At 53.0% G+C, this 13,029-nt stretch overlaps 1 protein-coding gene across 1 annotated transcript in view; it reads right to left on the bottom strand.

Annotated features, from left to right (window-relative positions):
* The window catches only part of NAA25 (N-alpha-acetyltransferase 25, NatB auxiliary subunit), a 45,958-nt gene extending 33,268 nt beyond the window's left edge, over positions 1–12,690 (bottom strand). The window contains exons 1-4 of the mRNA XM_020979889.2: positions 12,586–12,690; positions 2,112–2,197; positions 1,407–1,545; positions 342–460 (exon numbers count right to left, since the gene is read on the bottom strand). Of these exons, the coding sequence (XP_020835548.1) occupies positions 342–460; positions 1,407–1,545; positions 2,112–2,197; positions 12,586–12,643 (402 nt within the window). The 5' untranslated portion in view covers positions 12,644–12,690. The remainder of the gene's footprint in view (positions 1–341; positions 461–1,406; positions 1,546–2,111; positions 2,198–12,585) is intronic.
* Between the last annotated feature and the right edge of the window lie 339 nt (positions 12,691–13,029).

A 13,029-nucleotide genomic window follows, 5' to 3' on the forward strand; every position in this document is an offset into this window, starting at 1 on the left:
TCTAGGCCTCTCAGCTTCCTGTCTGTGAAATGAGAATAGTAGCACCTACCACAGGGTTGTGAGCATCCAATGTAAATAAAGTACTCTGTAAACCTCGCGTCTTAACAAATGCCAACTAGCACCGACATTAATAAAATTACATCATAAGCCATGCAGTTGGCTGTTTCAGGCCTACTTCAGGATTTTTGCCCTTTTCAGTCTCTCATGAAGCAACTTTGCCAAACAAAACAAAGGGTGTTCCAAGCCAGGGGAACGGACAGATAACACAGTGCCAGATCACTTGTCCAACCCACAAGAGAAGCACCCCCAACCAGTCCCCCAGCCCTCGCGGCCACCAATACCTGCTGCATCTTCTTGTATTCCCCAACTCGAGCATAGGCCATGAAGAGGTGGGAGTGGTACTCCTCACTGTTGGGGACCTTCTTCACAGCGGCCTCGTAAAGCTTGGTGACCAGTTCCGCTGTGACAGAAACAGGCGAGATGGGTAAGATTTCACGAACAGCAGCTCTGACCAACTGCTGGCCAAAGGGGCTTCGATTCCATTCAGTCAACAAGCATCTGTTAGGGGCTTACAATAGCCGGGCACTGTGCTGGGCCCTGGGGATACAAGGACCAGCAAACCCATCCTGCCCTCAGGGAGCTTACATTCTACTGCAGGGAGAACATCTCCGCAGAAAATTAACTTTGAAATATGGACAACAGAATTTCCAAAGAGTTGAGAGGCAAAGGTGACATCTGAGCTGAGCTCAATGAAATTAGGGCCTGACTCTGCGTGACTGGATACGGCCGGGGGGGGGGGCATGGGCGGAAGGAGGCACTGCCCTCAGAGGACGAGGCAAAGCAGTGAGCTCTGTCTGACCCACTGCCCCTCTGTGTGACTGGCACACAGCAGGCCCCTAACAAATGAAGCCCCGAGGAACGGGACTGATGGTCGCGCTGTTGTACGCGAGTGGGCCTAGTGACCTCCTGCTCCCCTGAAGAGGAACTAAATGCAACTCGGAACAGCAAAGAAGAATGGGGAGAAGGAGGTCAAGGCTGGTGGACAGAGCAGGAAGGAATGAGCAAATGAGCGAACAAGGAAGCCTGCAATTCTCAGTGGACCCAGAGTTCTATGAGCCCCGACCACTGCCCCGAGATGTTGCTCTCAAGGCTCCAACAGCTGGGAGGACTGAGTGGAGCCGGCTCGGCCCTGCCCAGCTCCTCCCTTCCTGGTCCCTCATTCCTTTCCTCTGCCCAGCCCCCACACCAGCTGCCAGCGCTCACCTCCCCTCTGGACATCTAAATTACAAGGGATACTTCAAGCAGACAAAACCCAAGTGTGCACAAAATCATAATGTCCAAAAGTGCCTCTCCACTTTTAAAAGAGACATAACGTTATTAAAAACAAAGCTGAACAAAAGACCCACGTCTGTGCATCTCCCGATAGAGGATGGTGAGTGCCTGCAGGGAATTGTCATCGGTGGGCTCGAGGGCGGCGACTTCTCGTGCCAGGGCGAAGGCGTCATCCTGCTTCCCAGTCCTCTGTAACCCAATCGCTTTTAATACCTATGGAGGAAGGAAAGAACCAGCTGCCAGAAAGGGAATGGAAGAGACTCAGGGAAGGAAAAGGAACCCAGAGATTTCATTCCAAAGCAGAAGACAGAAACAGAGTTTCGCTTTTTGGTGAATCTGATCTGCTGGCCTCTCTTCTCTCACTGGAGACGCATGGGGACCACACAGGACCTCATAGCAAGTGATCTGTGAAAGGCCACGTACAGAAAAAGGAAAAATGAGTTTTCTAGCTTCTAGCAGAAGGTGGCATTTGAGCAGAGTTTTAAACGGATTTAAGAATTGAATTCTCATAAATGGAGAGAAGGACATGGACTCAATGTATAATACAGAAGTAGAAAAGACAAGACCGTATAGAAATAAACGCTTAAAGGCACATGGAGTATTTCACCTTTACGCCAATACAGTCTGAAAAGCCACAGGTGAATAGATACTTCGTAGGTTAATTAGCAAATGACTTTAGAGTGGCTGGAAGGCCACGTGTGAGCAGTAGGAAGGGGGGTGTGTGCGCGTGTGTATTTGAATTCAACAAATCAAAAATGCCTCACGCTGAATGGACTCACCTTAGCGCAGTGAAGATCTTTGTGTTTTTTCAGCAGTTTGTCGGCTTGCTGAATTGCCATCTTATTATTGCCATTATCAAGATAATCTGTGACGACGGAAAGAAAACACAAGAGTCAGAGACAGGAGAGCTGCCCCGCGTGGGCAGGGGGGCTCCTCTTCCCTCAGGCCTCTGAGCCAAGGCTGCACAGCCATCAGCAGCGGGCTGGCTTCTAGAGGGAACCCCTGCCCACCCTAAGAGTCTGGTTTAGGAGAACTGATAGGCCATGTGCTGCTGATTTTCAAGAACAGAGGAAAAAACGTGATTTTCTGGCCTAGAGAAAGAAAAGAAACACTTCCAAACAAAAAGCACGTACTACCCACAGTCCCCTCCATCTAACTACGGATGTATGACTGGGCGTGGGATGCCGGGATCCTCACCATAATCTGGGCTCATCACCAAAGTCCCTCCTGAATCAGCCCAGAATGAAAGACAGATCCCAGTAACTCTAGAATGTCCATCCTATGATAGGGGGAGCTCAGTCATACCGAGTGCTGGAATCTGGAGGCAACCTTCCAATCCCATCTCAGACAAAAGGTGTAACTTCTCCCCACAACTGTTTTATCAGGACATGGCTACAGAGAGGAAGGGCAGCCTAGTGCGAAGAGCTAGGCTCTGGAGTCAGAGGCCCCCAGGTCAAATCCTGCCTGCGTGACTGTACGAGTCCCTTCACCGGCCTGGGTCTCAGTTTCCCCATCTGTAAGATGTGACTTCTGGGGTTTATTCAGCTCCAGATCTGAGTCTATGCTCCTCTGCAGCCAATGTCTGGGTCTGAGCTCCATCTCCTCCCTCAGTGGCCCCCCTTCTTTTCTGGGAGCAGGGCTGGTAAAACGTCTACAAGGCAGGCGGCAGCTAGGTGGTGTAGAGGATAGAGCACTGGCCCTAGAGTCAGGAGGACCTGAGTTCAAATCCGGCCTTAGACACATAACACTTACTAGCTGTGTGACCCTGGGCAAGTCACTGAATCCCAATTGCCTCACCAAAAAGGAGGGAAAAAATTAGCCTTAAGGAGCCCAGACTTACTGATCAATGGAAATTTTGCAAGGAAACTGTAAAAAACTGTGCAGCATATTCTGCTGGTTGCAAAAAAAAAAAGTACTTTCTCAATACCTTGAAAGATACAATCAAGCAGACAGAATTATAACTAAAGCTCACTCACACTAAAGTGACTACATCACAACTGGAGAGCCCACACGCAAAACAACCGGTCTAAATCTCCTCGATAGAATAACACGTAAAAATTTAGGGACAAAGCTTATAATAAACGCGAAGTCTTCTAACGTCACCCAGAACAAACAGCTCTCCAAATGAGACTCAGTGAAACAAATAAAAACCACATGGCAATAAAACCAAGGACATACACAGTCCTAACTGCCACTGGAACCGCCCCTCCCAGGATGGACTGAATTCCAGATTTTTACTCAACTACAGAAGGCAATCACTTCACCCTCTGCCAGAGCCTACTGAACACCGACCGTCTCTGAACAGTGGGGTGGCAATTTCTGCCTGGACCATTGCGATCTGAACTCTACTAGGCAGACGGTGAGAAGAAAGGGAAGGCTAACAACAGAGGGGCAGCCTGGTGCTGTGGGGAAAGGCCTCTCTTGGCTTCTCCAGGGCTGCCCCTGACCACACGCTGGCTGTCCCACTGCCTGCAGGCAGCCCGAAGCTTCAGCTGAGGCACACGCTTCAGGGATGAATCAAGAGTCCCCATAAACCTATGAAATCAAAGGCCAGAGCAAAAGTCAAAAACCACAGCTCGTGGGAGACGGAAGGTAAAAGCTTCCCAAGGCCCTTCTCACCACAACAGGAAGACAGTACCACCAGTGACCTTACTCCACTGTGAACGGTAAGGACACTGAGGTTCTGACAAGCCCAATGACCTGCGTCTGACTCCCAAAGTCTGGCGGTCTTCCCACCCCACCACCACGTACAGATCTGCCCCTGAGAATAAACAACCCAGCAAATATCTAAGATGGAGAGTTTAAAGCCAGTCTCCAGGGTGGCCATCTGCCCACCAGCATGGGACCATCAAACCAGCTGGATGAGCAGCATCCTGGATCCCCCAAGCCGAGAGGCTCATGTGACCTGGATCTGCTCCAGGCCAGCCCATGACAAGCACACTTCATCTCTCTGACCTCAGTTTCCTCATCAATTCAAGGAGGCGATGGACAGGTGGCTGTCTAGTTCCCTTCTAGCTCAGAGAGGTGATGATCCTAGGGCAATGACCCTGCTGCCTCCCCAAAGGTTATTCTGGTGACTCTGAAGAGGGTAACCCTCTCCCTTCCAGCCAGGAACCAACTGGACAAGCAAACTCTGAGCAAACCTGTGAAACGTCTGCAAGCCCATTTTCCCATACTGACAAGTGTTCACAACGTGAACATCTGCTGGTCGAATGAGGCTTCTTGTACCTGGTCCATCCAGGGTCAGACGCCCTTGGCCCTAAAGATGACCCAAAGTGAAGGAGAAGAGCAAAGTCACACGCGGTTGGCCCCCTGGGTTGCCTTCTCTCAGTATTACAGTCCCAGGGCTCAAGTGCCTGGACAAGTGCCAACCGGTCAACAGTTAAATACACACACACACACACACACACACACACACACACACACACACACACACACACACACACACACACTCCTGAACTTTAATGCTTTACCGTACAAGCAGCATAACCCAGTGAGAGAACAAGCCTAGTAAAAGATGTTTCTACGCCAGTCATTCATTTAACCTCACTCACAAGGCCGGCCTCCACAATTCATTTCCCACTTGCCACGTGCCTTTCCATACATATTCCGGACCAAGTCAAAGGCACATTAGCACCACTGGTCAACACTCATTCCATCGCTATCTGTCCTGCTATCGAGTCCACAACAGGTTTCCTGAAAAGCTTTCCTGGCCAAGTTTATGACTCACCCTTTGCGTTGTTAGCCGGCGAGATGGAACTGGATTCTGAATGAGGAAGAGCAATAAATCTCAAAATTATCCTCATAACTTTGCTGCGCACGAGAGGGATGAACGACCAGGAGCCCCTCAGTCCACACAGCAGCGAGCCAAGGCAGAGGAGAAGGAACAGTAGCAGCACATTACTGCTCATGGCTTGAAGCCCCCATAGGTTGGGAAGAGATATCAGCAGATGGTCAGATCAGTGCAAGGCCAGTGTGTGACAGACACCGATTCAGAAGGTGGAGACCCCAGGCCTGACAGAGTTGAGTCCTAAACTTGAAGCCCTAAAGACCCAGGTGCGAGTCCTCCCTGGGCTGCTGGGCAGCTGTCCGGCCCTGGGCATGGCCCTTCCCTTCTCTACAGCCTTGGAGTCAGGAGGCTGTCAGCCCCAATCCATCTTCTGATAGCTACTAGTTGTGTGGCCATGGGCTCTTGGAGCCTCAGTTTCCCTAGCTGTAGAACTTCTACACAGGATGTCGTGGGACCCCAAGAAGGCCAAGTATAGAAAGGGGGTGACCAACCTTAGAGCAGGTGTTCTCAACATGAGGTTCGAGAAGTTTGCCAAGGAGCCAAGGGGAATATTTGGTAAATGGTGCCAATGTCCCATGACAAATTCCAAAAGCAGTAGCCTGAGTGAAAACATGTAGACTGGAGGTAAAGTGGGCAAGAGGCATGCAGGCACACCGCAAAAGTCTTAAAAAGAGACCGCTGGGGGAAGAATTCCTATCAACTAAAGCCAAACAAATGAGGTTTGGATACGAAACCCTTTCATACTGAGCTAGAAAAAAATCAGCAATGGTGAGACATCCAAAGAGGAGCTCAGTGATCTCTGAACTAACCAAAGACCCGGAAGCAATTTCCAATCCATAAAGTTGGGGAACTTTTGGTGTCCCTTGGAAAACCCCACCTCATTCCCATAAACTTTCTTCTCCCAGGGATTTCCGCCTGTCTACCCCACCTTGTGTCTGGGAGTCGGGATTCTCAGCTCTGCTCTCAACCCAAGCCAAAGCTAGAACCTGTGTGGAGCACCGAGGCACCAGAGAGGCAGCAATGGGGCGGGCAAGAAGCAGAAGCAAGGGCCTCACTCACTTCTGTGACAAAGGTGCTATCAAATCAGCACGTTTTCTTCAGGAGCCCAAACTTTTTTTGTTTTTTATGTGCACATGCCCTGCAAACTCTTTCCCTTTCCTAGTGAACAGAGGGTTTGGGAAGCTTTCCTGAGGAGCAAAAGAGCCGCGCCTTTGGGTCTCTAGAAATGGCAGCTCGGGTTACAGCCTCCTGGCCCGGCTGACACTGGAGCTCCATCGGGAAGGGGATCTGAAAGTGCTGCCCGAAGAGCCAAAGTGAAACGCTCCCTCCCAGGGCTGCAGGAGGACCGAGGCTGTCTCTGGTGTCTCCGCGGCCTTGGTGCTCAGAGGCAGCAGCACACAAGCATGACGCAGAGCTGTAACTAGGGTGAGGCCACTGGGACCTGGCCCAGGGAAGGGAAATTCAGAGGATGCCCACAGCGTCTTCCTGGAGCAGGCTCCATTCAACACGAAAGCCTCCCTCCCCCTTCAGCAGCCTAGAAATCTCAATGTGTCTTCTGAGATGAGTGTCAGCCCCATTGGAGCTACTCCCCCGCCACACATCCTTCCCCAGCTCTGCCAGCAGTGGCCGGTCACTGGCCCCACCCCTGGGATGGCCAGTCCATGAGCCTAGAAGCCTCCAGTTCCCCCCAGTCCCCAGGTGGGCAGGAGTCTAGTGCCTGGCCCAGGTGAGCCCTAACCCTAGAACTACTAATTATCAGTCTGGCTCCAGGACATCCTGGTCACTACCAATGCCATGGGCATTTCTGACTGTCATAAGAAGGATGGAGATCACCTAAGAGGTCCTGCCAGGCTGCCCACAAAAAACCATCATCTGGCTTCATTTACCCCATTTCTCCAAGCTTCACATCAGTCTCGGAAGAAGCGTAAATGCAATCGAAACTAAAGTCTCAAATCACTATTTATGGCAGACTGAAAAAAAAAGCCGCCCCATGGACACTATCATCTCCCCGAGCCTGGGGAAGCTAAAGGCTGCAGCCCTAACTCTCTCCTCCCATTACAGCGGCCTCTCTGTGACCTTTGCCCCCCCAACACCTCTCCATCCCCCCCCAGCCCAGGTCAGCCTTCTGCCTCTCCCCAGACTCTGGCCACAGCCAGCTCCCACTTTATCTTGCTGCCTTCACCATCTCCTCTCCAAACCAGCTCCAACCGTCACAAGGCTCCCGTGGGGCCCTCTTTCCTTTAAGATAAAATACAATCTCCCCAGGTTGGCGGCGCTGGCCCTCAACAGCCTAACTCCTGCCCACCTTCCCAGGTTTACCGGTCATCATGCTCCTCCACCCCCTCTGCTGGTCAGCCCAGTGTTCCTCCCTGCTGCTGCCCACCCACATCTCCCATCTTGGTACCTCTGTACCCTCCCCCAATGCCTGAGAGGTCCCCCTCTGACCTCGCCTGCCTGGGAGAATCTCCAGCTTCCTTCAAGGCTGCTCAAGGAATTCCTCTCCTGATGCCCTGTTATCTGAGCATCCCTGACCACTGCCCTACACATCAAACCGCTGCGGATTTATTCTAAATGTGTGTGTGTGTGTGGATACACGTGTGTGTATCCACACACATACGCACATACTAACTAATCCAAGTTCACAGTGTTTCTCCCTAGCGGAATGGACGCTCCTGGAGGGCACAGGTCATTTCAGTTTTTGTCTGTGTGTTCCTAGCAGTGCCTGGCACACAGGTGGAGCTTAATAAGTGCTCATTTAATAAATGTACCTCCAGGTAGAACATAAGGATCCAGTTACTGAAGGTTCTGCATTCTCTTCAAGAAGATTTCAAAAATACATTCTGAGGGTGGAAATGGTATCAGGGGAATTCAAAGGCAGAGTGTTTAGGAAAGGCCAAATGCTTTTAAAAGAGAGCAAAAGACGCCCTTTTCATGAAGAAGCTGGCCACCATCCGAGCCTGAAGCACCAAGGTCCCTTGGGAGCGGGCCTGGCACCTGCAGGAGATCTCCAGGGTGGGGCACAGGGCTAAGCCTCTCATATCCCCCAAACCTTCAGGGGGCTTTTACGCCAGAGTGGCAGCAGAATAAGTACCTGGGCTGGACTCTGGCCAGGCCCCGGGAGAAACATCGAAATCACCACAAAGCCAGGCTAGCCTCGGCCAAAAAGCCAAGAAGACTCGCTGGGCCTGATTCCAGCTCAGCCAGGGCAGGACCAGCTAGGGGTCCCCCCTCTGCCCCCCGGAAGCCAGGTTGGTGTCTAAGACAAACCCAATCTCAAGGCTTTTGTAAGGGCACCTTTTTCTGCTTTACTTCCTAATAAAAGCTATTATCTAGTCATTCCCTTTTATTAAGAAGTTGTGTTTTACCTTTTTTAATTTCTTAGCATTAAAATCAAGCCCTTCTCATCAAAAACTCTGGTAGTGAAGCTTCATTATGTCCCATCAACCCACACAGGAGTAAAAATCTGCTGAGAACAGAAGGAACTTGCAATTTCCCTTATTCTAATAATTTTGCTAAAGGAGGCCATTGGAACAGGGTTTCTAATAAGCTGGGTGGGTGGAGGCTTTTAGACACCAAAACTCCAAACCCAAAGCTTGCTCATCATGCATATGCCACAGCTTATGGTGAAGGAAGCAAGATGCTTTGTGAAATACCTTAAGTAATCCCATTATCCACAGAAAACCCACCCAAAATCCAAGCACTCCAACTAGAATTTCAACTCCACCCCTGACATCCCCAACAAGCTCTAAGTCTACCACCTGGTTCCCACAGCAGCACCGGGTGAATCACACCTGTCTCCTTGGGATGGCCCTTCGCTGACAGTCCACGGTCAAGACCTGCCAGACGCTGGCATCACCTTTGACCAGCCTCCAGGGCCACCTGATCTGGCACCAGAAAAGGGCCTCTGGTGGGATAAATCCAAAGTTTTCTGAAATATCTGTTTAGGAACCAATGGTTCCTTCTTTGGTCATTAAGAGCCTTTTTCAAACAAATCCAATTTTAAGAAGCATACAGGGAGACCACAGTATACTGCGACCTTGTGGCATCTACCATGAAGCACCGACAAGTGATCAATTGGAGGAACGTATGCATAACTACGGGAACAATATTCGCAAAGACTAGGATTAACGTAAGCGTAAAGAATGCCAAAATGCTGCCGGTGTTTCGTCAGATACAGAGGACGCTTAACTATTTTTCTTAATTACAAGGGATGATTTCACGAGGTGGGGGGGAGGAAGAGAATGAAGGATGATGTAAAAAAAAGTCATCAGTTGGGGGCAGCCAGGTGGCACAGTGGATAGAGCCAGGACGACCTGAGTTCAAATGTGGCCTCAGACACTCTGTGACCCTGGGCAAGTCATTTAACCCCCACTGCCTCAAAAAAAAAAAAAGAAAGAAAAGAAAAAGTCATCAATAATCTTTTGGAGAAAAAAAAGGTTAGTGGAGGCCCTACCAGCCACAGAATTCTCATCACTGTGATCCTCTCTCTAAGTTTACCTAGCATCTCTTCCCTCTGGAAAACCCAAGGACAGTTACCTGTTATACAAAGAAACCTGGACCAGGACTTCAGAGGCCTCCCTTAGGCCCCAGGCTTGGCCCCTGCCATGATTCACAACCTCGGGGCCCTGTCCCTCTATCCCTTCTCCATGGCTTAGCTTTGTCAGCTGTCCAATGGCCTGATCTCACAGGGTTATGAGAAAAGTGCTTTGCTAACTGTAAAGCATGACAAATGTGAGCTATCATTCCACTCCATCACAAAGCAGATTGGGGGACCTCTTTAGGTCAGCTGGGTCACTCATTCACACTGAAAAGCAGCAAGCCTGGCATAGTGGACGGTTAGGCTTGGAGTCCTAGGGCCCTGAGTTTGAATCCCAGCTCCAACACGAAGCTGTGTACCTTGATCTCTGAGTCCCCACTTTCCAGGGTTACTATCAGCTCCAAAGGACGTGATACACACCAAGCATTATAAGAATGCGGCTACCAAAGTACATCAGTTCTAGCACACAAAGAAACCTGGCCTCTGGGATACAGAGAAAAGGAGCTGGCCTCACCCTCCTTCCCCGATAAGCTCAGGTCCTCAATTGGCAACGCCAAGCAAAACAAAAACCCAAACACAAGCCAAACACTGACTTCGAAGCTTCTCCGGCTTCAACCTAAAAAGACAAGTAACAAAGCACCCATTCGTCCCAGCAGAGAAGAAGGCCCAGGGCTGAGGCCAGCCAAAGTGCACCTGGAGGTCCCCAAAGTTGGCCTACAGAGGTCCTTCTCCTTTAGTCCATCCCTCCGATCGATTACTGCACAGCAAGGCCCGAAGAGGCACGGCGGGGATGTGCTCGGCACACTCTCTTTGCATCTAGAAAGGCCTTCCAGCTGAAAGTCATTCAATCCAGAATCCTGGGGGGCCCGAGGTCGGGAGACCCCCAACACTGGCCAGGCCCCCAAGCTGGTTAGCCAGAGTCTAATCAAGACTTCCAAGAGCCAGAACACAGGGGAGGTCAGTCATCATGAGCTGCCCACCCCACAGTAGCCCTGCGTCTCATCTGGAATGAGGAGCCGGGCCAGGGTTAAGGGATACTAGGCATCTTATCTGATCTTCACAACAACCCAGGATGCTCGGCCATTCAAGTCTGACTGTTCCCTTTTGTGGGTGGGGAAACTGAGGCGTACAGGGTCGAGGGGCTTGCCCAAGGTCCAAGACCGTGAGCGGAAGAGCTCAGCTGTGAAGCCGGGCCTCCTGACCAGAGTCCAGGAGATCAATACCAGACACTTCCTGCCTGCCTCTCTAGGGGGTTCCCTTCTGCACCTCTGCAAAGTACGGGATGGATCAAAGTCCAGAGGTGGACAGGGCCCCTACCTGGAGGCCAGTCCACTCCCCTCACTTTACAGCTAAGAGAACTGAGCCCCAGAAAGGGGTCCCATAGATGGCAAGCCTCTGATTAATAGGAGGCTTCCTCAGGGAAAAGACACAGCAGCAAGGCTCTCTCCAGTCAATTTTAGGGAGCCCCCGAGCTCTTCAGAAGTCTCCACGACCCCAGGGCCAGGACGCCCAGGCAGAGAACTCGAATGCACAACAGAGAACGAGGCAAGTGCCTTCAATTGCTGGGAGAGGAAAGGTTTTACTGACTGGGGGAAATCCAGGAGGCTTCATGGAAGAGCGGGCATCTGAGTCAGGATTGAAAGGATAAGACAGGCTTTGCACAGATAAAAGGCAGCGAGGAGGGCACTGCCCAAATAAAGAACAGCAAAGAGCCGTTCCCAGGGCTAGAAGAGCACCGAGTGTTTCAGAGGACCACAGTCTGGCTGGAGCAGAATGGGGAGAGGGGAGATAAGGCTGGGATGCCAGGCAGGACTTTGCTAAGGAGGCCACCACCAATGGGAGATGTAGGAGAGGAAGGACAGATAAGAGACAAAGGGACGGCTTCCAATCCCTGGGATTCCCCTTCTCCCTTTGCGTCTAGAAAGGCCTTCCAGCTGAAAGTCATTCAATCCAGAATCCTGGGGGCCCCGAGGTCGGGAGACCCCCAACACTGGCCAGGCCCCCAAGCTGGTTAGCCAGAGTCTAATCAAGACTTCCGGCCTCTCTAGATGCACCCCCTCCTTCCGTGAGGGGAGGTAGCCTCCCCATGGTTTCTGGGGTCCCTTCCCGCTCTGACTCTCATTGACTCTCCCAAGCCCCCTCCCTGAGCTCCAAGCAGACTAGGCGATCTCTTTAGGTCAGCTGGTCATTCATTCCCGTTCGAGTCCTTGACCTCATGACCCTAGCCAAAGCCCTCCCCTTCTCTCTCTGCTCTCAGTTTCCCTAATTGTAAAAGAAGAGGGTCTGGTGCTCATGATCCCCTCCAGCCCGGCCCCTCCACCACTGAATCACCTGTAAATCAAGGGTCCCGCCTGGCCCGAGCCCGGCCCCACCATTTACAACCCAAGCCCCCTCCTCTCCCTTCGGCCTCAGTTTCCCTTTCTGTAAATGAAGTTCCCCTGACTCTCCCGGAACTTAGAAAGCAGGCGGCCTCGGTCCTGCCCCAACGTGCCACGCCAAGTGCCTGCCCCGCTCCTCCGGGCCTCAGTTTCCCCACTTATAACAACGCGGGGAGGGGAATGCCCGCCAAGAGCCCTCCGATGACCTCGGGGAAGCGGCGGCCCGGGTTCGAGTCCCGGCGCTGCCGCCCCTGAGCGCGCCCCCTCCGCCCCGGGCCTCAGTTTCCCCGCCCGGGCGGAAGGACGGCCGGGGTCCCACGCCAGGCCCGCGCCCGCGGGGCTGCCGGCGGGCCGGACGCCCAGGCCGGGCCGGGGCGGGGGGAGGCCGGGCCGGCGGCCACGCGAGGCCCCGGGCTGAGGCGCGGCCTAGCGGCCCGCGCTCCGCCCGCCCGCCGGGCCCCGGCCCCCGGCCGCCCCCCGGGCCCCCCGGGGCGGGCTCGGCCCCGGCCGGCGGCGCTCGGGGCCGGCGGCCGGCCGGGGCCACTCACCGTAGATGGGCCGGAGGCGCCGGTCGTTAGGGTCCTGCACATGGCCCCGCGTCGCCATGATGACAAGCGCAGAGCCGCAGTGCGCAGGCGCGGCGCCGGCCCCCGGGACGGGGCCGTTAAAGGGCCAGCGCCGCGCTCGGCTGCTCGGCTGCTCGGCGATCGCGGTATGAGCTAACGACGCGACAGGGCGAGCGACGTGTCGCCTGTCGCGAGGTCCGTCGTCCAAGCCCTTGGCCTCGGGCCTGTGGGGCGAGACAGGAGCACGCGCCTGGTCCGGGGCTTCCATTGCTGGGCCGATGCACCGCACCGGCCCCCGGGCCGCATCTTAGTGCAGGGGAGCTTGGAGGAAGCGCCAAACCTCTGATGTTACACTTGGGGAAACTGAGGCCCAGAGGAGTGACATGACTTACAAGGGTCAGGTGTGAGATTCGAACTCAGGTCTTG

The sequence above is a fragment of the Phascolarctos cinereus genome, unplaced genomic scaffold (assembly GCF_003287225.1).
Source record: "Phascolarctos cinereus isolate Bilbo 61053 unplaced genomic scaffold, phaCin_HiC Scaffold_4;HRSCAF=312, whole genome shotgun sequence".
Lineage (NCBI taxonomy): Eukaryota > Metazoa > Chordata > Mammalia > Diprotodontia > Phascolarctidae > Phascolarctos > Phascolarctos cinereus.